This window comes from Aulonocara sp. 'chitande type north' Nkhata Bay, linkage group LG16 (assembly GCF_057382095.1).
Source record: "Aulonocara sp. 'chitande type north' Nkhata Bay isolate Kocher_YH1m ecotype deep benthic linkage group LG16, A_spYH_male_GT1.1, whole genome shotgun sequence".
NCBI lineage: Eukaryota > Metazoa > Chordata > Actinopteri > Cichliformes > Cichlidae > Aulonocara > Aulonocara sp. 'chitande type north' Nkhata Bay.
This window is the reverse complement of record NC_141359.1, coordinates 8983474-9009392: the sequence shown is the minus strand read 5'-3', so window position 1 is coordinate 9009392 and position 25919 is coordinate 8983474. Positions and strand designations below refer to the sequence as shown.

Genomic DNA, 25919 nt, shown 5'->3' with positions numbered 1-25919 from the left:
CACCACTTCCAGTCAATAAACCCTCCCCACTGATCAAAGTTCTGGCCTGGAGTACACTGAAAAAAAGGGACTGGCCATCTCTTGGATTTATGTAAGCATCTTGCATGTATTTAACACAATTGCCTCATGTTTTAAAGTTAAATGTAACTATATAGTGTAAAAACTACATGATATGCAGAAAGGGTGTATTAAATTGTTCATATCATGTTCAGGTGAAGTAAGTCAATACGATAGCAACGTTAAATCTCGTGAAACCACGCGTGATTTCATCTCGCGGGCTTTGGATCGTGGTTTAAAAAAGGCATCCATCTCAGTCAAGTCCAGCAGCCAACTCTATGTTTTTTGGTATGTCTTGATTTTTTGAATTAATATTTATTTAAATGTAGTTAAACATCTAGAGTGTCATCATGTAATATGCTAAAAAAGAGCCGCTAACTTATTTGCTGTTTTATCTGTTGTCAAAGAATTGGCGCTTTTTCATCTGAATTTGTCTTTGGCACAAGAGCCGTAATATCACATTAAACCTAATTACGAGGCACTCATAACATAATCTGGTTTTCTGTGTGAATAGATTTGACAACTGACTCTTCAGTTACATTGTGTATTTACTGCACCGAGGTGTTAGTGAGATTTTGGACATTGAACAGCTTTAGCTAATATCATCAGCGGCATTATGCTAGCTTACATCCCTACCCCTCCTGCCCTCACCTGCTGTCCTTTTGTTTTTGTTTGTTTGTTTTTTTGCTGCACATTGAGAGATGACCTCTATTCTGCATTTCACCAGGAGTCAGCTGATGGATTGTGGGTTCAAGGTGTTATGGTGAGAAAGTATATTCTATTTTCGCTTAAGGTTTCTGTAACTTAATTATAATAGGGTTTTTATAGTTATTAGGTGTATGCATACTCAAATAGACCACCCTATTAATACAACTGAGAAATCCAAAATCTGCCATATAGGTTTAACTTATACCAGTATGTATTGTCAGAAAGGTGATTACTGGACTCACACTTGAACTAAAATGAGGTTGTAACTTCTGGGTTGTTGGGTTGCAAATCAGAAACAAACATCTTTGGATTTTTTTTAATCCCATAAGATCTGGAAACAGTTTTTATTCAACAAAACATTACTGATTAACCAAGCACAGTGCCTGCTGTTATTTCAAAATTATTTTATGTCATTTCAGATAAAATGAAGCATTCCAGTGCATCCCAACCATGCCTTTACAGTCAAGGTTTCTAACGGAGCTGAGTTTCTCTCTGACAGTCTGCTGAAAGTGTTTGCAAAGTGATCGGGGGAACAGGGCACAAAGCTAAAGGATGTAGCTGCCATGATGACAGTAAGAACTTTAAAATTCTTTAACTACAAAGTGTATATGTATTGCATTAGGTCAGTAAAAGATTTTTATGCTGCATCCATTGGTATGGGTTGGCTGGGTTGTTATCAGGAAAATGATATTTGCGGATTAATTTACAGTGAATTAAAAATGAATTGTTGGTCAGAAAAACTAAATCTGAAAATAATAACATTTGCAGCCTCAAAAGCACAGAAATCATAAAAAACCTTTTTTGATTTTAATTCTTACATAGCATTATTTATCAAGAACAGCTACAGATAGAACATTACTCCAGATGTTCTATCAGCTCCAGATATTCTTATCAGTCAGTCAGTAGTCATATATTTTAATTCTCATATAATATTGCAGATGAGCTATATCAGACATAGCAATTTCCCTTTGGGATCAATAAAGTCATTCTTCTTATAGCACAACTTAGTATGTATTAGTGGCAACCCATGTATCTGGGACCTGCATTCTGCCATAATCAGTGTTGGGGAGTAACGGAATACATGTACCGCCGTTATGTATTTAAAATACAAGATATGAGTAACTGTATTCCGTTACTCACTACGGCAGCCGTAATGCTCTGACAATCCATCAAGCAGTGCGGCTTACCAAAGTTGTACTAAAACATCTTTTAACAGATTTCTGCACGCCAAAATCGGTTCGAGGTCAGTAAGCACAACCAGAATTCATACATAAGGCACAATCTCGATTTTTGAGAAAATTAAAGGATTTTAAGTGTGCCTTATGGTGTGGGAAATACGTTATACAGAAGAAAAGAATATATCGTGATATATATCGTTACCGCACATGCTTCAAATTATATCGCGATATGAATTTTAGGCCATATCGCCCAGCCCTAGTGGCATCATCTTCCATTTGAGTTATTGCATGCTTTGGTGTTTTTGTGTTTTGTCTTTGTGTTCTGCAGCTCTTCTTCAGCTGCCAGCTATTTAGAGTTGAGTACAGAGAGTAGTTGATTGGTAATGATTTGAGCCCTTCTCAATAAAGGGGAGAGAAAACAGGAAGGATGTTCTTTGTTTTTCTGTAGGACACAGTTGGAGAAGGGAAGCCGGCTGAAATTGGAGACTCCAGTGAGATAAGTGAACATTTTAAAGGAAAATAGTTTTAACCTGATCTGGAGGGTTTTGCTCTTAAAATAATCAGTGACATCAGGAAGTTGATTCACTTTAATTAGAATTTATGTGGATTTGTTGTGATAAAGAGACTGGATTGGAAACTGTTGGTGTGCTGGACCTGCGTGTTACGCGAGTTTAACGGGGAAAAAGCTGTAATTAGGAGGCAACCAAAGAGAGGAAATTGTTCAAGACTTGGAGAGGAACAGCTTGACTGTTGAAGTCCCTGATGGGGAATCCCACTCCCTAAGAACACAAAGTTTGTTAATGTGGGTGGAAAGCCTTTCTCAGGAACATGCGAGATTGATGCACTATATTATCTTGGGTTCCAGCAGTACATCCATCTACAGATGAATGAGAGAATCATTTATGAGTAATGCTTGTGCATAACTGACTAATTTCTTTCTCACCAGTCTTTACTCAATATTTAGCACCAAGTTATAATATGTTTGCATATAATTTTAAGTTCAGCCCGCACAGCAGCTCTGAAGCTGAAGCCAGATTTGGATGCTTTGAGCTAAATATCACTATGATAATGATAACATATATACAAGCTCGTAATACGCTGAAGTTAAGCAGATTTACATCGTTCAAGTGTGTTGATATGCTGTTGAGAAACATTTTTCAGATGAGTGACCCGTTAGTGAACTCACTAGGTTTTGCTGTTTTCAGGCAATCAGATTTAAGGCATGGAAATGGGTTCGGTGATAGCCAAAAGTAGAACCCCTCCAATATATAGATCATATATAGACAAGCAGTGGTAACATGATTTGATCTGTCATTTCGTGCCTTTTATAGCTGTCAGTGCTCAGAAAATTCAGAGAAAATCTGTTTTGTCAGGAATAAAGTCTAGGTGACAGCCAACACAAACAGAAAGAGACCGACGACTCCCGCCGCATAAAACCGCAAACACAGGATGCTGGCAGTACACGGAGATCAAATGACCAAGATAAGTAAAAGAGGGGATTTTTTTTATACACTGAAAACAAATTGCACAAAGTGCACAGAAAGTATCAGTTAGGATTAGTCTGAAACTAATCAAAAACTGTTAAATATGCCACTGATTTCTAAGTCATGAAATTTAATTTTATTGTTTGTCTTTAAGTCTTTGACAGTATAGTATAAAATCTTTATAATAGTTTTAGAGATGCTTTTACAGTTCTGAATGTTTAATTTTTCATTTATCTTTTTCTGCATGTATACAGTGAAGGTAACATCTTATGCGTATTGTACTTATTTAAGAGGAGATTGGATCAGTGTCAAACCTGCAAACTTTTACTGTGTTTAAATTGCATATATCTGGATATATTTGTGTTTCGATAAATCTAAATTACAAACCTGGCCCTCTTCACACACAAACTTATTTTTATTAAATTATTATTATTATTATTATTATTATATGGTTCCCCTAGCATCATCTGGCCTTTGGAAGGGACACAGCACTGTTAACAAGAAAAAGCGCAGCATTATGGTTATTTTGTGTATTTAGATGGTGTCTTTCCGTTAAACGGAGGATCTTGGAAGGTTCCAAAACATCAGCTGGCTAATATTAGCGCACTGTTTTTAGGGGAGTTTTCCATTTAGAGGTTTTTCCACTTCAAGATCATGATATCTTGTGTTTAAGGTGTATTGCCCTTAAAATGACTTGATTCAGTTGTGACTGGTTTCCTGTTCTTCAGCATACAAAGCACTAAATCATAATACAAAACAGCAACACCTTTTTAAAGAGATGTTTCAAATGCTAACAGCCTTCTTAAATGGACATGTTTGCGTTTATATTCAAACCTGGCTGAAAATTGTAAATATTTTTACCTGTATAGTTAAATATCTTCTACATTACTGAAATTAATTTACTATTAGGTGACCATGAAGAATGGAGGGATTTTTTAAAACCATTCTTCTAGCAAAAGTGGCAATAAAACACTATAAACAAAGCTGTGGTGAAATGTTCCTCATCTGTGTTGTATAGATTAAAAATACTGCCAAAGTTATTAAGGCTGAACTAATTTTTAAATGTCTGTGAAGGTTCTCAGTCATCCAGGTCATCGTAGTCAAAGGAGCTTGCAAAGAAAACTGAAGAAGCTTCTCGGATGAGAGGTGAAACGTCTTCAAGCATCTTAAAGAAGTCCAGACGCTTTTCTTTGCAAGCTCCTTTGACTAATTTTTAAATGCTTTATACTCACCGTTTAATCATATTTGTAGTGGCTGTCCCTGAACATGAGACTGCACCTCTTCTGTTTAAATAAACTGGATCTTGCGCTCACTCCTTGTTATCAAGCTTTACCTTGCTAATGTGCTAAAGGAGTAATTAACACATTACTCCTTTAGAGTGCTGTATAATTACAGTTACACAGCACTCTAATTCCTCTACATCACACATATTGTCCAAGATGGCCAATAAGAGGAAACTTATCACAGAAGACTCTAGTTGCTAATGCTAGCTGTGTTTCCACACAAAGCAAAGCTGTTACTTGATCTGACAGCAGTGAAGCATCTTGTCTAGTGCACTAATATTCTATCAGTCTCCCATTAAAGACTGGACTTTATACACAATGAACATGCAAAATCAGTCAGAAAAAGCTGCTGGACTCTTGGCTTGACAAGCTCCAGCTATCGTTCATGGGACACAGACATGCCCATAAAACAGAGACACGCTACTGTTTCCATTGAGATCCCAGGCAAGTGCAGCTTTCGACAATTATACCCAGTAGCATCCAGAATATTCTAGTGATGTAGGGATGAATGCAAACAGGCGACGCGCATCATGACAGAGCACTGTTTGACACGAAAGTAGAGATATCGCTTCCTCTTGCTATGTTTTAATTAATGTCTAATTTTGAATTTGACTAGGTGCTTGTCTTGATGGAATGCCATTGCCTCAAACTATTCTACTGAATAAGTTTAAATCTTTTCCTCTGAGTAAACTGATGTGATGAAGAGACACAATCAGTAAGCCATACTTGGAAGGGAAACTTGGAAAAAAAGAATACAAAATATATAATACTTAAACATTTATACTCAGTCACAAATACTTAAATAACAGAATATAAATATGTATCATTCAAAAATCTATCATTCAGTATAAAAATAAGCAATGCTGTCAACATAAAAAATAATTATCCTTTCAAATATGTAAACATATGTATGTACACAGCCCTTCTATAAAGGAAAGGTGCAATTTTAAAAGTTGCTAGCATGCCTGATGATATATTATAAGGGCATAAAAAAATACAATTCAAATGTAGAAAAAATGTATTGCTATCACTTATGAAGGAAGTAATAGCAAACATGCACCAATAGAAAAGTCCAGCAGATGCCTCCATCCTTGTTGCACATGTTGTGAAATTCATTGTGCAGAAGAATATATGGGCTTGCTTATTGTAGTCCTAGTGAGTCTTAAAAATACAGGTGACGACAGCTGTAAGCACGTAAAGTTTCCATTTGTCAAGTGTTCCAAGAAACAGGCCTGATGGATGAATCCCATCAATAAAACTTTAAGATATTGTTTAGACAATAGTTTGGAGCCTTCTTGTAGGTACTGGGGGCATGTGGTACCTGAGATTTATCCAAAAGTTTCTCTTTGAGTATAATTCTGTGAATTTGTGTGGCGCAAGAAAATCTTTCTTCCACTTCAGGGCTCCTTGTTTCCTCTTGATATAACGCACAGACTCTGGCAAGTGACTGTAATCCACTGGACCATCTGGCAAAAAAGAAAAACAGTTTAAATATAAATGAAAATAAACACGTTTAATAAGCTGACATTTTAATTATTATTAAACGAAGTCCTGACCGAGTGCAACAAGTCCAGAGATGAACACACTTTATTCCTTATCAAAATGTACTAAGTTAGCTTAGCATAAAAGCTGGAAGTAAAATCTCTGTTTGTGATGCCTGCAAAGAATTATACATGACCAAATAGGGCATGAATGCTGAGCTATATAACCCGTGACTTAACAGAATTCATGTGGCTAGAGATTTTTGAAAAATGAGGAATCATTTACCAATTTCCACCAGGATAACTCTGGGATCATTCTTCGTCAAAGCATAATGAAGGCCAACTTTCTGCTCATACCACACTTGGCTTTGATTGTCACATATGCAAGTGCTTTCCTCCGTTTTCGCCTCAGGTGATAAGATGATAAGCAGTCTGCGGCACTGGTGCATCGCAGCAGCTGTTGCATCGTGTATTGCTGTAAGGGATTCATGGCCAGACACAAAACTGCAGGTTAGAACTCTTTGTCTGCAAACTGAAGACAGCCCATTTCAACAGCACAAACTATAATTTTGGGCAGAACTGTGGCTTCTTCCAGGCACTCATTTCTTCTTCTTTTTTTAACTTACCAGTTTAGTCTGCATTAATAAAATTAAAGAACCTTGTAAGTGCCTTGAGGCAGCTGTTATTGTGATTTGGCACTATATACATAAAAACTGAATTGAATTGCAATGTATCACCAATACAAACATAAAGGAAATAAACTAGAGCAATAAGAAGAACACAAAAAGAAAAGGGAAAAACAGAAATACAGAGGATAGCTAGACATCAGCTCAAGAAAGTATTAAGTCTGTTTTTAACTGTACTGTACTGTGTTCCAGTAATTTAGTAAACATGGCTTTTATCCAATTTCTCCCATGTATTATACTAGGAGTTTAACCAAGAAGCTCTTATTTTCTTTTCAAACTTCTCTTTCTTTTTTTCTTTTTTTTGCAACTATAAACAGAATTCTTACAGATACAGTTGTGGTCAAAGGTTTAGATACACTCATCATGAGAATGAATGCAATAGCAATGCCGCCACCATGCTACACAGCTGTTACAGTGTTCTTTGGTTCAACAGCCTTTACTTTATCTTCCAGGTCATGGCAGGCTTGAGTCCTGGTGGTTCCGCTGAAGTTTTTCCTAACTAATGTTCTCTGATCTGAGGACAACATTATTTGGTCATCCTCCAGATAGTGGCAAAGCAGTGGCGCATCCAAAAAACTTGTACTTTTTTGTAGTTAGAGTTCTGAACGGAATTCTCCGGTGTCCCGTTATATTTTAGATAGCAAGGAGCAGACGGCTGAGTTTATTAAACTTCACTGAAACAACCTGCAGATTTCATTAAAATTTAATAAACTATCATCTTGTCTTTATTTTTAGTTAGCACATACCTTAAACACTTAAAGCTGTAAGCTAATGATAGTTATATAAGAGCAGATGCTGCTGGTGCAATAAGCTGTACGTTTTACGTCCAATGGATGCATGATCCATTAATCGGTGACTAGTCGACTATCAAAATAATCGTTTGTGGCAGCCCTAATCTACAATTGTCCTTCTTAGATCTTCACTGAGACCTGAGTATTGGTCAATCTAATGAGTGCTGTCAAACAAATCCTTTTCATGCTGGCAAAGAGAAGTATTGACTGACTACAACATCAGTTGTAATCGCTGATGACTTTAGTAGCACAAAGATAATAGGCCTTGGTCTTGTCAAGTTAACAGATAGTGTAGAAGCGGGGGTCTCGAATTCCAGACCTTGAGGGCCGGTGTCCTTCAGGTTTTAGATGTGTCCTTGATCCAACACAGCTGATTTAAATGGGTAAATTACTCCCTCAACATGTCTGAAGTTCTCCAGAGGCCTGGTAACGAACTAGTCATTTGATTCCGGTGTGTTGACCCAGGGTGAGATCTAAAACCTGCAGGACACCGGCCCTCGAGGCCTGGAGTTTGAGACCCCTGTTGTAGAGGCTTCAGCACCACTTATTAGAGGTTTAAGTGAGTGTATGTATATATTTGACTCTTTGAGTCTGTGTGCATTAGAGAAAATCAAAATGAAAATCAAGCAACCAGTTCTTGTTTTATAAAGTCATTAAAAACGTTAATTTAACCACATTTAAAATGCAACTAGTTCTACTTGTCTTTTACCTGAAAGCATCATAGCAACTGATTTAGATTCGTTGGTTATGTATTTGATGTCTTAATTTAATAAAAACTGTGAACAGCAGTTTGTGACAATAAACAGCTCAAAGCCTTTGTATGTTTTCCCGTCTTTTGGGGGTTGGAGAATGACCTTAACAACCTCAAGAATTACACTACATCTAGAAAGACAAGTCTTTCTACCTCTGTTTACATATTATGGATATCTGCTTCTTACCTTCGCCAGGACAGTCATCCCGTCCTCTGATAAACAGAGAGTAGCCATATTGTTCCTCCAGTTTCTCAGGCAGGATCTGCATGGCAAACCTCGCGCCCTCATCTGAACTCATGGCATTGGAATGGATGAAACTCACGTAGGCATCATAGAGCTTCCCATCTGGAACTGACAGAATCTAAATGATTGTTTATGTTCATTTTATAACGTTTGATCCTTTTAAAATGTGAATCAACATCCAGCTTTCACGGCTTTCAGTACTGTGTTAGTTGTGCTGTAAGGTTAGTAGTATCTCGTCAGATGATGCCACACAAAAACTTAAGTTCAACTGATAACGGCTTTACCTTGTTGTTTGGGAAAATGTGCCAACAGATCCCTGTAAGCCAATATCAGGTTTACTTTAAAGAAGAAGAAGCACGCAGCCAAGGCTAGAACAGCCAGAGATGCAGAAAGGCAAACAGCCCAACTCATGTGGAAAGAACTGCGGTCAGCTGGAGAGAGGAAGGAGACAAACGTAAGGCAAGTGTCTCAGACGACTATAATTCTTGAACACACACACATTTATATGTATATGTCTATATATATCTTTATTACCTTCTTTAAGCTTCACCACACTGATTTGTTCTCCCGCTAGGCTTTCTAAATGGCACTCGAACTCAAAATTCAGGAACTTGCGATGAACTTTAGCGATGGACAGAATGACCAGTTCGTATACTTTGCCTTCTCTATGAATACTAAAGGGTACAGAAACAATCAGTCAGTCAGAATGAATCATGGAATCAAAGAATAATATGTAAATGTTAGGTGTTAAGTTTTTTGTGCTGCTACAGTTGCAACATTTACAGTCTATTACTCAGAAAAGAAGTTCTGCCTCCAAGTGACATTTAATGTCTGACACATTGTGTTGTTTTGATTTAATCTCGATGCAGTATAATGCAGTGTTTTGTATTCGCCCTATTAATAGCCCCGTCCATGGTAATGTAAAACTCACGTTTTCCGGGACACACTAATCTCCTCGAGGTCCTCAGCGTAATCCTTGCCAACAGTCCAGTGCAGTGAAGACTCGTTATCCTCACTGTAGCCTATGAATGCTAAACACTGCAGCTCCACTCTCAAACCTGGTGGGCAGTGAGAGTAAAAAACAAAGAAACTGTCAGTCTACATTTCCCGTTTTGATCAAACAAAAATATGAAGTTAGCTCAAATGAAATTTAACGTCACGGAAACTTTTCAAAAGGCTTCTGACTAATTCTGTTCAGTCGCTAGATGACAAAGCACCATTGCAAAGGTTTTAAAGGACTTTATTGTCATCTTGACTTGAAAAACAACTGTTTGTCAAGTATTTATCATAAAGATCATACAGTCAATAAATGGATAATGGTGTCAAAGACTTCATGATATTTAAAGGTGTTTATAATATTTTTCCATAGCACTAACATTCACTCTAATGCATTTTATTTAGTGTTTCACTTGCCTAGTTCAACTGTAATCTCTTGCTTGTCAGGGGTCACCAGCTGTGGCTCTACAAAAACTTTTTCTGGGAGGTCTGCAAGAAAGAAAGAAGGAAGGAAAAATAAAGAAAGTGGGACAATATACATTTAGCTCCATAAGCATTTGTATATATTGCCTCTGTACACCATCACAGGCTAATTTAAATCAGACAAACCAGATGTGATTGAAGTGCAGATGTTTAGCTTTAATTCAAGAGGTTTAACCGAGGTTTTGCATGAACTCTTTAGGAATTACACTCGTTTTTATCCATAATCCCCCATTTTCAGACGCTCAAAAGTATGGGAGATGAGGCCTGTTGCCTCGTCATTCCATGATAAACAAAGTTAATTAAAGACATCTGGATCTGAGTCCAATAGCTAAACTTGTATTTCAGCATTTCACTGGAACTTGTAAAATTCACTGAGACGTTGATGCAAATTAAGGAAATGAATCTGGCCCCAGAAGACCAAACAAACCTACTAGAGTTTAGATTTAAGAAAAAAAAGGCTAAACAACATTTACCACAGTTGTAAACACTCAAGGAAATATGGTGTCGTTATCAGAGTCTAGAATATACAATCAAGAGATGCCTTTATGAATGTAAATACAGATGGTTTACCAGATGGTGAAAACCACTGTTCACACTCAAAAACAAGAAGAGCCTGCATGTTCTGAGAAAACATCTTTGGACATATTTAACTTACAACAGCATGAGGAGAAGAGAAAAATAATGAAAATGGAGAGATACAACTCGTATGCCAAAGCATCCAATGATTTATTTCTTTTTTGTTAAACCCCCTGAATTAAGTCTTCAAGTCTATGATTAAACAAAACAAAATAATAATAATAATTATGTACAGCCAGAGTAATATATTAAAAAATGACACCAGAATAATTAAGGATTCAATATGAGAGCTCTACAGTACTTACCATCTTTAACAGTCAACAGGATGCTGCGTGAAGCGGTATAATTCCTGCCATCCAAGTTAATGTCTATCAGGCAGGTATATTTCCCATTGTCCTCCTCTGAGGCTTGAGGAAGCCTCATGTTGCCTTTCATATCAACAGAGATGGGTTTCCCTTGCCGCTGAATGAGCTGGCAATCCTGCAGACAGAAACCAATCCTGTAGTTAGTTTTCACAGTGCCATATTTTTGAGAGGCATTTTTGAGCCTCAAGACAAGAAAGAAGAGCCAGAAATAAAGGAAAACATGAATAAAAAGCAAAAAACTGGCATAGTGATCTCAAAATGTGTTGGTCGCAAGTTTCCAGGTAACAAAATGCATAGTACTACATTGTTGCTGGCCTGGGTGGCAACCAGTCTTATCTGCCAGGGGGGCAGATCTGGCACACATTTTTCCCTGATATCTACAGAAGGGGGCAGTGTTACATTTATGGAAGTTGTAAAACAGAAGCCTGGGATTTGGCCCACCTAAGCACTTTAGGTGGAGCGATTGTGTATAAACTAGCCTAGTTTATATCTGCTGTTTCCACTGATAGTTTATCAGCAATTGTTTCTGTCCACTCTTCATGATATTATATTCCATAAAATGGGATTATACACCAATAGCATAGCATTATGACCACTGACAGGTGAAATGAATAAAACTGATTTATTAGCACCTGTTACTGGCTGGGATATCTTAGACAGCAAATGAATATTTTGCCCTCAAAGTTGATGTGTTAGAAGCAGGAAAAATGGGCACGCGTAAGGATTTGAGCCGAGTTTGACAAGTGCCAAATTGTGTTGGCCACACAGCTGGGTGAGAGCCTCTCCAAAACTGGAGTGTGATCCAAGCCAACAGACGAGCTACTGTAGCTCAAAATGCTGAAAGAGTTGATGTAGGTTCTGATAGAAAGGTGTCAGAATACATAGTGGATCACAGTTTGCTTTGGGTAACGTTCTGCTGGGAAACCATCCATGAGGATGTAACTTTGACATGTACCACCTAACTAAGCACTGCTGCAGACCATGTATGACCTCCCATAGAAACAGTATTCCCTGATGGCTGTGGAATCTTGCAGCAGGATAATGCACCCTGCCACAAAGCAAAAAATGGTTTACAAATGGTTTGAGCAGCACAACAATGAGTTTGGAATCTTGACTTGGCCTCTAAATTCTCCAGATCTCAATTTAATCAACATCTGTGGGATGTGTTGGACAAAGAAGCCTGATCCATGGAGTCTCCACCTCCCAACTTATAGGAATTATAGGATCTAGGGCTGAACGATATATCGCATTTGCGATAATATCGCGACATGATCAAGTGCAATTTTCTAACCGCAAAGGCTGCGATTATACTCTGGACATGTCCAAATTCATGGGCTGCATCCTCCTGAGGCCGCATTTGTAGACCGATTACGTCACAGCGACGTGCCGAAGGCTGTCCAAATTACTACCATATCCCAGAATTCATAAGCGCGGCCCAGCCAAACTCCAGTTTACAACAATGGCGGCCGCTACTAAGTTTTAAAATTACTCATACTAATCTTTCAGGGTCACAAAATAAACTTTTAACATATTTTCAGGCGAGAAAGTAGTTGTGTAAACATCAAATATCTGCTCGGTTTATCAAGATATCCCATATTTGCAAAAGTGCTTCGACGTTTTCAGAGGCGTCTGCTACCCACCAGCTCGACAGCTAGCCGGGAGCTCGAGGGTTACTGATGCGGCCGAGAACGGCACAACTCCCGGCACATCATTTTCAGATCACCGCGGAGTTTCGCTGCTCGGGTTAAACGTAATATATAAGTCACTTAGACAACCTAAAAATGTTATTGTTGGGCTTTTTTCAGTGTTTTGTTTGTTCGTGAGTAAATCGGTTTGGCTGAGATTAAAGTTATTAGATTAGATAAAATAAAACTTTATTAATCCCCCGGGTGGGTTCCTCCTTGGTTTTCACACAGCTGACTAAACGTCAAACAGAAAACTTATTAAACAGAAGTATGAGACAGTCGAGAATTTACACCAGTGTCTGGTTATATTTTAGATAGCAAGAAGCAGACGGCCGAGTTTATTAAACTCCACCGAGACAGCGGTGACGCTAATCAGAACTAGACCGTCCAATTTCACGCCTTTAAATTTTAAAGGCGTGTTTGTGTGTGTGTTTATACAATTGCTATTATGTTTGCACTTTATGTGTAATGTTACTGACTGCAGAGATCAGTAAGATGTGTGTATTTTTTATTTATTAGTTTTATTTATTTAATATTATTTTTTAATTGAATGACTGTCTAGTAGTTCACAGATGACGAAAAACTGAGTGTGGTAAAGCCACTGATTTTGTTTATGTATATTTCTGCAATCTGCACATTGTACTGACTTTCATTTTAATGTTTACACCAGGGTTCCTTGTCAGCACTTTATGCTCAGATGTTTGTAAGCTAAAAATAAACTATTGTGTATGTTCAAATATACTGTTGTGATTGAAGAAGTTAAATAAAAATGTCAGTCATCAATTCATGCATCACCTCATGTCATCATAACAGAGGTCTGTCTTCCAGGAAAGAACAGTTTAAAATTAATGTAATATAGTATTGGCCATACTATATGATGTATTGCTTGTCTTTGTTTAATAATACAGAAGACAAAGACCTTAAAAAATAATCGCATATCGCATCGCAATCGCAATATTGGGGCAAAAAATCGCAATTAGATTATTTTCCATAATCGTTCAGCCCTAATAGGATCTGTTGCTTAGATACCACAGCACACTTTCCGGGGTTTTGTGGGGTCCACGTCTCGAGGGGTAATGTCTGTTTTGACAGTAAAAGCGTACTACAGCGGATAGTGGGAACAGCAGAGAAGATCATCGGGGTCTCTCTCCCCTCTATTGAGGACATCTACACCACACGCTGCATTCGCAAAGCCACCAGCATTGTGGCTGATTGGACACACCCCCCTCACACACTCTTCAAACTCCTGCCATCTGGAAAAAGGTACCGAAGCATTCGGGCACACACATCCAGACTGTGCAACAGCTTTTTTCCACAAGCCATCCGTCTCCTCAGCAAAAAGGGACTGACTGATACACACACACACACGCACACACACACACACACACACACACACACACACACACACACACAAACATTATCACTCAGGTTAACTCAACTACCTCAAAACATTGAGACTGGACTGACTAATCAACACAAGCGCAAACACACTGACCTACACCACCAAACCATCGTACACACCAACCTGTTAATGCTCTTTTGCACAATATTATTACTGGACTTTTTGCACTAACTTCTGTACTTCCTGATTTTTGCTGCTACACTAAGGAATGTTTACTGTTCCTCCACTACCTCAACTCATCATCACAAAACCTTATTACAGTGAGGCAAAAAAGTATTTAGTCAGCCACCGATTGTGCAAGTTCCCCCACTTAAAATGATGACAGAGGTCAGTAATTTGCACCAGAGGTACACTTCAACTGTGAGAGACAGAATGTGAAAGAAAAATCCATGAATCCACATGGTAGGATTTGTAAAGAATTTATTCGTAAATCAGGGTGGAAAATAAGTATTTGGTCACCTCAAACATGGAAAATCTCTGGCTCTCACAGACCTGTAACGTCTTCTGTAAGAAGCTTTTCTGTCCCCCACTCGTTACCTGTATGAATGGCACCTGTTTGAACTCATCATCTGTATAAAAGACACCTGTCCACAGCCTCAAACAGTCAGACTCCAAACTCCGCCATGGCCAAGACCAAAGAGCTTTCGAAGGACACCAGGAAAAGTATTGTAGACCTGCACCAGACTGGGAAGAGTGAATCTACAATAGGCAAGCAGCTTGGTGTGAAAAAATCAACTGTGGGAGCAACCATCAGAAAATGGAAGACATACAAGACCACTGATAATCTCCCTCGATCTAGGGCTCCACGCAAGATCTCATCCCGTGGGGTCAAAATGATCATGAGAACGGTGAGCAAAGATCCCAGAACCACACGGGGGGACCTGGTGAATGACCTGCAGAGAGCCGGGACCAAAGTAACAAAGGTCACCATCAGTAACACACTACAACGGCAGGGAATCAAATCCCGCAGTGCCAGACGTGTTCCGCTGCTGAAGCCAGTGCATGTCCAGGCCCGTCTGAAGTTTGCCAGAGAGCACATGGATGATACAGCAGAGGATTGGGAGAATGTCATGTGGTCAGATGAAACCAAAGTAGAACTTTTTGGTATAAACTCAACTCGTCGTGTTTGGAGGAAGAAGAATACTGAGTTGCATCCCAAGAACACCATACCTACTGTGAAGCATGGGGGTGGAAACATCATGCTATGGGGCTGTTTTTCTGCCAAGGGGACAGGACGACTGATCCGTGTTAAGGACAGAATGAATGGGGCCATGTATCGTGAGATTTTGAGCCAAAACCTCCTTCCATCAGTGAGAACTTTGAAGATGAAACGAGGCTGGGTCTTCCAACATGACAATGATCCAAAACACACCGCCCGGGCAACAAAGGAGTGGCTCCGTAAGAAGCATTTGAAAGTCCTGGAGTGGCCTAGCCAGTCTCCAGACCTCAACCCCATAGAAAATCTGTGGCGGGAGTTGAAAGTCCGTGTTGCTCGGCGACAGCCCCAAAACATCACTGCTCTCGAGAAGATCTGCATGGAGGAATGGGCCAAAATACCAGCTACTGTGTGTGCAAACCTGGTAAAGACCTATAGTAAACGTTTGACCTCTGTTATTGCCAACAAAGGTTATGTTACAAAGTATTGAGTTGTATTTTTGTTATTGACCAAATACTTATTTTCCACCCTAATTTACGAATAAATTCTTTACAAATCCTACCATGTGGATTCATGGATTTTTCTTTCACATTCTGTCTCTCACAGTTGAAGTGTACCTCTGGTGCAAATTACTGACCTCTGTCATCATTTTAGGTGGGGGAACTTGCACAATCGGTGGCTGACTAAATACTTTTTTGCCCCACTGTATTATGTTACGTTGTGTTTTTCTATCATTCTGTCACTTTGCTGCTCTTGTTTGCACATTTGCACGTGCACTTTGTTGTCTGCTGTCTGATAACAAAAAAAAGTCTTCCTTAGATAGTTAGATAGTTTGGGTTTTTTTGTTAATTTATGTTGTAATTTATGTTAGGTCAGTCTGTCTTGTCTCTGCTAGCCAGCTAACTAGGTCTCTTAGTTGGCTAGTTGAGTGTTTTCTGTTAATTTATGTTGTAAATTTATGTTGCATGTAGCACCTTGGTTCCTGGAGGAACATTGTTTCGCCTCACTGTGTACTGTTAAACTGTATATGGTTGAAGTGACAATAAAGCCAACTTGACTTGACTTGACTTGAAAAGGGGGACCAGGTGGTCATAATGTTATGCCTGATTGGTGTATATGGAGGGCAGAGACCAGACCGCCAGTACGTTCTTCAGCCAGCTTTTTTTAGGTGCAAAATAATATTGATGAGCAACAGTTTTCTTTGTACTCAAATCAGGTCCTAACAAGGCAAACATGTCAATGCAGTAAAACAAGTGTATTAGGCCTCTTTATACCTTCATCCATCGTACATTCACCACGCTATTCAGGCCGAAGATTTCTTTCTGTTTACAAGGAAGACTGTCGCTCACTCCTTTTGTGATGGAAATGCTCTCAACGGTATAAGGACACTCTCCACTAGACACTGACACCCAAAACTTTAGCCTCCGTAATAATACTCCAGACTGATTCCTGAAAAGAAAAAGAATTGTAAAGCCAACAGCAAGAAATATCCCTGTACTTTTTGTTTATCCTAAATGGTTACAGACAATATGACTAAAATATGAATTGATGTTTCAGTTATGCCTCTATTCCACTGATAAGCTGAAGTTATATATCTGTTCAGCACTAATTAGATATAAGATAAAAAAAAATAACATCCATTAGGAATATAAATTAGCACACACACGTACAGAGACTGCCTGAAGGCTGGAACTGAGGAGATTTGATATCCCTCCTCTCATATATATTTGGATATTTATCCAGTTGCTCATTTGCTCTTAATGGTTTGATCATTTCCTGGATAAATAACACATTCATTTTTAGAAATGGCCAATCCCGTCTCCCTGTTGTATAGGAGGCTCCATATGCTCCCAGTACAACCTTCACACAGTCTCCTAAAAGTGCAACATCAAAGATTTACAGATGTTAAAATCCAGTTAGTAGGTTAGTTGGCATATCTTATAAAACAGGTCGCAAAAGGTTGATTTTGTTCATCTGGACGTAGCGTTTTCATTGGAGACTTCTGAAGAAGTCACTTGGATGAGTGACAAAGGGTTTCCAATACAACAGAGCTTGATCATAGCCTGCATACAACTGTTAGGTTTTACAGCATTTTATTATAAAGTAGGTTTTGTTTGTCTGTGCACGTGTGTTAAAGCACATTTATAAATATACTAGAAGCATGGAACTGCAGGGATCAGGAGAACTCATGCAAGAGAAGTCATACAGATATTTTTATACCTTATCTGACAGGTGTAAGATCCATTGTGGGACATCTGGACAGGTAGAAACCAAAGTAACCTGTCCCTCACTTCCACTCCAGTGGGCAGGCTCAGATTGTCTTTACTCTCCCCTCTGCTCCAGATCACGACATCATGAGCCTCTGCTGTGTAGCAATTCAGCAAAAAGAAATGGCCAGCACTCACATGGAAGGTATCTATCTCCCCACGGTGGTCTGTAGGTGACAGTGCAACAGGAGAACAACTATTTGTCATTTAATGTAAGATGTTAAAAAAATATATCAATCTACAAGGAAGACATGTTACTCCAAAAGAAGAACAGATAGAACAGAATAGGACTAAGTAAGTAAAGTAAGTAACATTTTATTTATATAGCACCTTTCTAGACAAAAGATCACAAAGTGCTTTACACAGAGATAACAAGGTATAAAACAAAAACAGACAAAAAGTTAACGAAATGCAATTCTAAAAAGATGTGTTTTTAGTTGTTTTTAAAAGAGACTACTGAGTCACATGTGAGTACTTCAAGGATTTGGTCAAAAGCTTTGCTGCAGCGTTCTGAACAACCTGCAGACGTTCCAGGGAGTTTTTGCTTAGACATGTAAACAGTGAATTACAGTAGTCCAAACGTGATGAAATGAATGCATGAATAATAATCTCCAGTTTAGTACGAGATACAATAGGACTTAATTTGGCAATGTTTCTTAAGTAATAAAAGCAAGACCAAATCAGAGATTTGACATGGACATCCAATGTGAGAGCCGGGTCAAAGGTTACCCCTAGGTTCCTGATAGATGATTTCACAAATGTCGAAAGGGGACCAGCATTCATTATCATAGGTACAAGTCAGGAGCCACATGCAAGGACTTCAGTGTGTCCTTCATTAAGTTGGAGAAAGCTGTCATCCAGCCAACCTTTAATGGATTCTAAGCACTCATTCAGAATCTGCAGCATAGATAGATCTTGGGGCTTAAAAGCAATGCATAGCTGGCGTCGGGTCCAACATCAGCAAAACAAAACATTTTCCTGCATCGTTTTGCATCAAAATGTCACTGGAGACTCTAAGAAGGGCTGTTTCAGTAGAATGAGGTCTACGAAAGCCACTGACTGACTGAAATTTGTCAAGAATATCGTGTTTGTCCAAAACTGCTGTAAGCTGCTTAGCCACAACCTTTTCTAAAATCTTAGCAGTTAGTGGTAATTTTGAGATTGGCCTGCAACTGCTGTTTGTTTTTTTTAGATGCGATGTACAGCACAGGGACTTTACCAGTGACGTGTTAATTGTGGTGAGCACACAGGGACCGATAGACTGGAAGACATTTTTGAGTAACGATGCAGGTAAACTGTCAAATGAACAGGAGGATACTTTCTTTGAATTAACTAACTTTTCCAGCTCGGCTAGTGAAACCGATAAAAAGCTGTCTCAAATAACAGGCTGAGGCAGAGTAAGAAATGCTGATGGGGAAAAATGTTTTCTTACATTACTAAAAAAAAAATTCTATTAAGAAAGAAAGAAATTTTTCACAATCTTCATTTGAAGAAATTGGGGGCAGCAGGTGGACCAGGAGTAATAATACCAGTAATGGTGTGAAATAATACCTTAGGATTACCTCTGCTCTGGGTAACAAATTTAATTCTCCTCAGAATAAATGTGTGAAAACATCAATGCCCATTGCGATTTAACCCATCTTGTCACTCGCCGTAGAGTTTCTGTTTACAGCTGTTTGTTCTTTTCTGTTCTTCTTTTCATTTATGGCATGTCAAGGACACAACCAATGTTAGGTCATTCATAAAGATAAATAACAACAACAAGGCAGGGAAATACCTCCAGCTAGTGTCGGACCAAAATGCTGACACTGAAGTTTCAAAAGTTGAAAACTCATGGGTGACCTGATGGTGGCCCATCTTTCATACTGTTTATAAAAGATATTTTTAGGACAAACACCCCTTGGTGGACCTAGCTAGCTGTTAGCCAACTTCCAAACTTCCATGAAAAGACATTTGTGTTCTTTTCCAAGCTGTGAATGCCATGTCCAAAGTAGAACAACACCAATATGGATTCCTGGAAATGGGTGTCTTGCTACAGTCAAAGAGCAAACATTTCGTAACAATGACTAATGCAACTTGTTAACTTCTAATATTGCAGGTTATCAACCACTGAGAAGGGCTATGCACGTCCATGCAGGTGTGCAAAGATATGTCACCACCACCACTTCATTATTGAATTTAATAGTAACTGTTTGGCATCTGTAAACAGAACTAGGGATGCTTTCCCGTTTTTCTTCCCCGTCTGTTAATAACATAGGATAAGATAAACCAGTATTTGTCCCACACATGGGAAATTTGTTGGGTCACGGCAGAAAGGGGACAGTACAAAGTTACAAGCACCAAAAATTAAGAAAACAATAGAATATAATACTTTATAAATAGAATAAAATAGTATGTTGCATCGAAAATTTACACTTTGTAGTATTGCACCTAAGGGAGACAAGGAGAAGGCTATCATGGTGTATTGGATGTAAATGAAATTCTATGATAATCGTATTTTGTGCCACTTTTGTGCTGAGCAAACAGTATGAGATATGCAGCAACCTGTGGTAAGTGGTTAAATGTTTGCTCTGAAAAAGAGCAGTTGCTGCACAAACTGTACCAAATCATTTCTACCTTTTTCTTGAGTTTTTAGTTATCTAAGTTTTACTTAGTTAAATGGATGTTGCAGATATGTGCAAAGTTGTTTTTATCAAGTTATATTCTGACTGGTCTGAAGAGTCAGCACTTTTAGAGCTATCTAAAATACTTTGCTATTCACAATGTCAGAGATACATGACGTTTGTGGTTAACAAGATTGTTACTGTGGTAGAAAATACCCACGTGTTTTAACATATTTAGTCTTCAGGCACAGTTGAGGAGCCACAACGAAGTTTTGGTCGATGGGCTGAGAACACGATACCTGAAAACGAGGTTATCAGCCCAATGTGATGATGTATTTTTTATTATTAAAAATCACACAATCAGACTGGCCCTTATTACATATTACCATAGGCTCCCTCCTGTTTATGGTAATGTGCAGGAGCTTTCTGAAGCTTTTCATACAGACAGCTAGAACGACATTTCACGGAATTAAAATAAACATCAAAATATGTCAAATTTGTTTAGAAATTTTACACACTATGTTCGCACTTCTTGCCACAGCTTGTGTGTATTCAGCTATGGACAGTAGGCAAACTGGATTTTTCACGAATGTGCAGTTGTTCTAAATTGGTGCTTTTTACATTAAATGTTTAAGCGTTTAGTGTTAATAGAAACTGCTGCTAATGTTTGCATTTTCGCTTGTTTAATGACAAAAAGGTTATGGGATTTTAAAAACTGTAGGCAATTTATGTTCTGCCTTTTCCACTATTGCTCAAGATTGCATCCTGGGCGCAGATTATTCAAACAGTGAGGAAGAGTCTTGTTTGCCACTTCCTGTCAAAGCTGTAAATCTGTCATCAGTGGAACACCTCATACAGCATTAACTGATGAGACATAACCCTCATCGGGTTTTTTTTAGAGCTCAACATCATCCGTTTTTTAACCCTAATCCTAAACCTGTTATACTGTACTTCACATTACTGTGAACATTAAATTGCACTTTTGCACATTTCTTTTTTTCGTTTTAATTTATCAAAAAAATTATAAAATGATTTTATGTTTCAGGGTTTAAAGGATTAACAAGATATAAACACTGTTTTCACCTCATCATGCCAGTTTACTGTAAGAAGAAGAAGAAATTTGTATTACACAGTCTAACTGTTAGTGAAGTTGTAAGGCTGCGTCAGCGAACCTTGTGAAATTCAGGTAATTCTAAAGCATTTGTTCGTCACAGCTAGTCAAACCCAGCTGACAAAAGTGCAACGTGCAGCCGTATCTTAGCAACGCTTAGTAATTTTAGCAGATAGCTGTTAATGTTTGTCTTACACTAATACTTCTTATCTGTGTACAGCTTACCTCCATGTAATAATATGGAGGTAAGTCATGTCAGCTAGCCTGTATCAAAGTATTCAGGTATAACAGAATATTTAGAGTAGTACTTTTAAAAAGATTACTCTGCTTATTACAGTCAACTGTTTTATTATTGGTGCCACGCTTGGCGAGGGATCCTTGGCTCTGCTGGAGCATTTTATAAAACCTTGTCCTTTATGTTCAGCCTGACGTGCACAGGTGCTGCAACTTTAATGCTGACATCTTTTAGCTAAGACGCTTCCTGGAGATTCACACATCAAAGTCTGAGTATAAATGTTTGGTCTCCTTGACCTATATAATCATCAAAAACCCCACAGACCTTTCAGTTGTTGTTTTTTTGACGTTATCGTCTATCAGAATCACTTCATTGTCGTGAGAGGAATGTTGAGGGGTATGCTTTTTTTACTCATCAAACCACAGTTTATCTTTTTCTGTCGTGATTGTCTGTCTTGATAGCAAAACCTACCCAGGTAACCTATCAGTTGAATAGAGATTTTATCATACTGCCGTATGCATTCTGTGCAGTCCCCTACCACAGATGTATGAATAGATAAATCCACTACAAGGAACACTGAAGAATCAGCTTTTATTCCAGTATCTATTCTGATCACTGATTTATGATTAATTTATGGTAACATTTGAGTTAGGATACATATGTACAATATGTGTGTATATATATATATATATATATATATATATATATATATATATATATATATATATATATATATACACATACATACATACATACATACATGCATACATATAAATGTATTTGGCAAAGCTATAGGATAGTTTGCCCTGTCTGTTAACAGACAGTTTAACTGGTTTATAAACCAGTTAAACTGGTTATAAACCATGACAGCTAACCCCACGACATTGGCATAAAGCAGACAGAGCTTGTCACTCAGCTGAAACTAAGTGTTCAGAAGAAGTTGGAGAATCAGTACTTACCACGCGTCACAACAAATGACAGAGACAGCAGAACAGTCACCAAGCAGACCCAACCTGCCGCTGCCATAGTTCTTATCTGAGGGAATCAACAGACTGCATTTCAGTAAAGTCCGGTGTGATTTTCTTGAGAACACGAGCCATCCTGTCAGGCGAGCGTATTCTTTGCAGTGTATACAAGTTTCTTGACATACTTCCTGGGGAGCACAGCTTCCCTTAAAGGGAAGTGAAAGATGGAGTGTTCTCAGCTCTCACAAGGAAGTCAGAGCCAAAACACTCCCAGTAAAGTCCCAGGAAGTTCCACTGATTGGTGTTTCTTTGTCAAAGGTTGAGAAAAAAAATTCTCTTTGTCATTTGTAGTAACTCTCTGCTGATGTAAATCATTCATGCGTCTTTGTTACGTCATCGAAAAGTAATAATTCATATATGAATTGCACTCATTTTGGTCATTAACATAAAGTGGATCGGAGTCAGGTTATATATAAGGGAATTTATGGGCAAGTTCATCTGCAGCACATATTTATTTAAAAATACTTCATATTAATAGAAAATCAGAATTTCCCAAAATATAATGCCAATTTTGGGCTTTCTGGGCTTTGAAAAACAATGATGACATTCCTATAAAAATGTCTTAATAATAAACTTTGTAGTAATTTTTGAAATGAGTAAGCCTTATATCTCACAACTGCTGTGATAAATACTTAAAGTAAGGGTTTACCCTGAATGGTCTTCAGTCGTCACTTGATATATGTTTTACATGGCAATTTTTGTCAGCATCGTATATATTTTCACAGTTTACTCAGATATCCCTCTTTAAGTTTGCATTATTGTAAAGTGGTAACCTTCCAAAGCTCAGTGAAGCAAGTGAAAATCACAGTCGCTGAGTATTTAAACTTCAGTGCCTTAAATAAATAGATGTCAAGACCAAAATTGAAAATCTGCTGCCAATATATTTTGTGTAAAAGCAATCAAAAGAAATATTGCTGAACAGAAAGACAAAGATAAAATCAACAGAGTGAAACCACGTCAATGTGAAACCAGTACTATAAAATTCAAAGAAGCCTACACCAAGTATTTAAAAAAGATGTAATCATAAAGCTTAATCGAAACTCACCTGTGACGTATATGAAGTTACTACAAAAATAGAAAGAACTATCTGTACAATTACAGCTGTAGTTTTAATTATAATTTTGACTTTCTACTCTGAATTATGAGACAGAAAGTCTGCCTGTCACTTACAGTACAGTGAACTTGCAGTGACTTGCTGGATTTTCCATCCTCCTACTCCTCCTCCTGTATTTGCATTATTTTATATTGTTCCACTACCCCGGTATGAAATTTCCTCTCAACTGAAAAAAAGTACAACTTGCTTTGCAGTACAGGTGCAGCACAGTTATTCAACCACAGCTAAGTAGCACTTGACAGATATAGGTCGAGTTGTTGGTGGTTAAGATTTGAAACTGACAGTTGTTTTCATGTAATAATGTAATGGCATTTAACTAACTAGCAGTGTACACTCTAAAAACTATTGTTTAAGCTCAACAAAAAAAATTAACGCAACAGTTTCCATTACTCTTTTTGAGTTACGATAACTTATGTTGAAATTAGATTGAACCAACAAACTATATTGAGTTAGGGGAATTAACTTTTCCTCCATAATCAAAGGTGATTTTAATTACCATTTATGTAATATTTGGTAGCTTAAAAACATATTTTTAAGTTGTTTACTCATAAAAATTATCTTCCTCCAATTACTTTTTCCACATTATTTAAAATGATTTTTAAGTGTTATGTAATTAATTAACTGCACATTCCAGGGTGGCCTTTTGTTGTGGGCAGTCTGAGGTACACCTGTGCACTACTCATGATGTCAGATCAGCATCCTGATGTGGCACACCTGTGAGGTGGGATGGATTATCTCAATATAGCAGATGTGCCCACTACCACACATTTGGACTGATTTGTGACCACTGTTTGGGAGGGATGGTTATATTGTGTATCTGGAATGAATTTTAGGTCTCTACGTCCATCCCATGGGGAATGGGAGCAGTAACAAAGGTGTTGCGTTTATATTTTTGTTGAGTGTATTTATTTAAAAAGTACTTCCTTCTAAAACAGTTTATTTAGTTAAACTCAAAGCCAATATTTCGTATTCTTTTTCTTAGTGTGACACTGAGATAAGGATGAATAAAAACGAGGGAATTGTTAGTTGTTCAAAGAGCGATAAAACAAACACGGATGCGGCTGCAAATCCGTTATTGGAAAAAGCTGTGAAACTTCCCAGAAACTGTGTTGGAGCTTGGATCAGCGCAGTGTTTTCAGATTATTACATTTACAATGCAGTTTGATTTTTCGTCAATCTGTGAAAATCGTCAGCCAGATTTTCAAAACAAAAATGTAAACGTTCCCTAGGATCCACTCTCTCAAACCTCAAAGCTCTTTGTGGCGTTTTTCAACATATTGGATTTTATCCAAACTTAAAAAAAAATATTCCTACAATTTCTTCTCCAGTTTCAAAGAATTTTACAGACAGTCATCACAAGACTATTTTCACTAATGACGAAATGGCAATCACAGTTTTCTCAACATGCAATAGTGTTAAAAATGCCGTTTTCTGCTCTTTCCCTTGACGTCTCGAATGACTTGTAAATCATGAGTCACTGTTAAGTTCAAAATAATCCGATGGTTGTGGAAATGTAATGATGACTTCTAAGATTTACAAAAATGTTTGATTTTCAAAGCATCATTAAAACAAAAATCAACAAATGTTTGTTTTTTAAAAATTCCTATATTCGACGTTGTTGTAAAATCCAACTTCGTATCTGTTTCACTCTCGTCTGTTTCCTTCTCTTTTTGTCTATGACCAGTGAGATCCAGTTACACGTCTGGGCATGATGAAAGGGAACGAATGACTACGCCCACGAGACTTGGAACCAGACACGACAGGGTTGAACTACAGTGGCGCTTCCCAGTCGTGACTGACCTGAGACGCAAGTTGAGAGCAGTGCAGGGACTGAAAGCTAAAGGAAGAAATTAACATGAGCCAGTGTTTGATAGTGACCAACTGAGTGTTTATATTATGCTTGCTCTTTAAACTAACCAGAAGTTGGTTGGTGAATGAACCCAAACTAATATTCTAAATGATCTGTAACCAAATTAAAGGCACTTCAAATCCTAAGTGTGTGTATAAATGTACCCAATAATCTCTTTAGCCCCTTTGTTTGATTTACCTGCTGCAGTTAGGTAGATTAGACGCATGATATGGTCTTGCTATTTGAAATGTTCAGCCTTTTTTAACATAGCATCCATGCACAGCTGCCAGATGGCAACCTTTTTCTTTTATTTTCCATTCTTATTTTCACAAATATGGAGCTCCTTTATGACACTCATGTACACTGACAAACATGTTACATGGTTTAAG

The 25919-nt window shown here is 38.0% G+C and overlaps 1 protein-coding gene and 1 long non-coding RNA gene across 6 annotated transcripts; one reads left to right on the top strand and one right to left on the bottom strand.

Annotated features, from left to right (window-relative positions):
* The first annotated feature begins 59 nt into the window (after positions 1-59).
* Positions 60-25676, top strand: LOC147310952 (uncharacterized). Of its 5 annotated transcripts, XR_015125274.1 has the most exons (6): positions 60-345; positions 785-820; positions 1185-1337; positions 2392-2434; positions 3317-9122; positions 25366-25676. It is a non-coding gene; the product is annotated as an uncharacterized LOC147310952 (long non-coding RNA). The 5 variants fall into 5 exon arrangements; XR_015125276.1 differs by having other exon boundaries at positions 785-812; positions 1265-1337; positions 2392-9122; XR_015125273.1 differs by having other exon boundaries at positions 2392-9122.
* LOC147310953 (interleukin-1 receptor type 1-like) lies at positions 5316-22701 on the bottom strand. The gene is made up of 11 exons (XM_086265475.1): positions 22502-22701; positions 17547-17760; positions 16601-16775; positions 11024-11198; positions 10077-10148; positions 9595-9721; positions 9198-9337; positions 8948-9094; positions 8607-8771; positions 6478-6666; positions 5316-6176 (listed from the first exon to the last, which is right to left on the bottom strand). Exons 1-11 carry the CDS (start codon positions 22566-22568, stop codon positions 5983-5985), a joined length of 1665 nt encoding a protein of 554 aa, XP_086121601.1. The 5' UTR covers positions 22569-22701; the 3' UTR covers positions 5316-5982.
* Positions 25677-25919: the final 243 nt, after the last annotated feature.

What these genes read in the sequence shown, in the direction of transcription:
- LOC147310953 (XM_086265475.1), bottom strand. Translation starts at nt 22,568, where the DNA reads ATGGCAGCGGCAGGTTGGGTCTGCTTGGTGACTGTTCTGCTGTCTCTG. An exon ending in TGAATGTACGATGGATGAAG is followed by an intron (nt 11,199 to 16,600) that starts GTATAAAGAGGC and finishes TTCTGTCTGCAG; the next exon opens with GATTGCCAGCTCATTCAGCG. An exon ending in AGTTATCCTGGTGGAAATTG is followed by an intron (nt 6,177 to 6,477) that starts GTAAATGATTCC and finishes CTTTTTTGCCAG; the next exon opens with ATGGTCCAGTGGATTACAGT.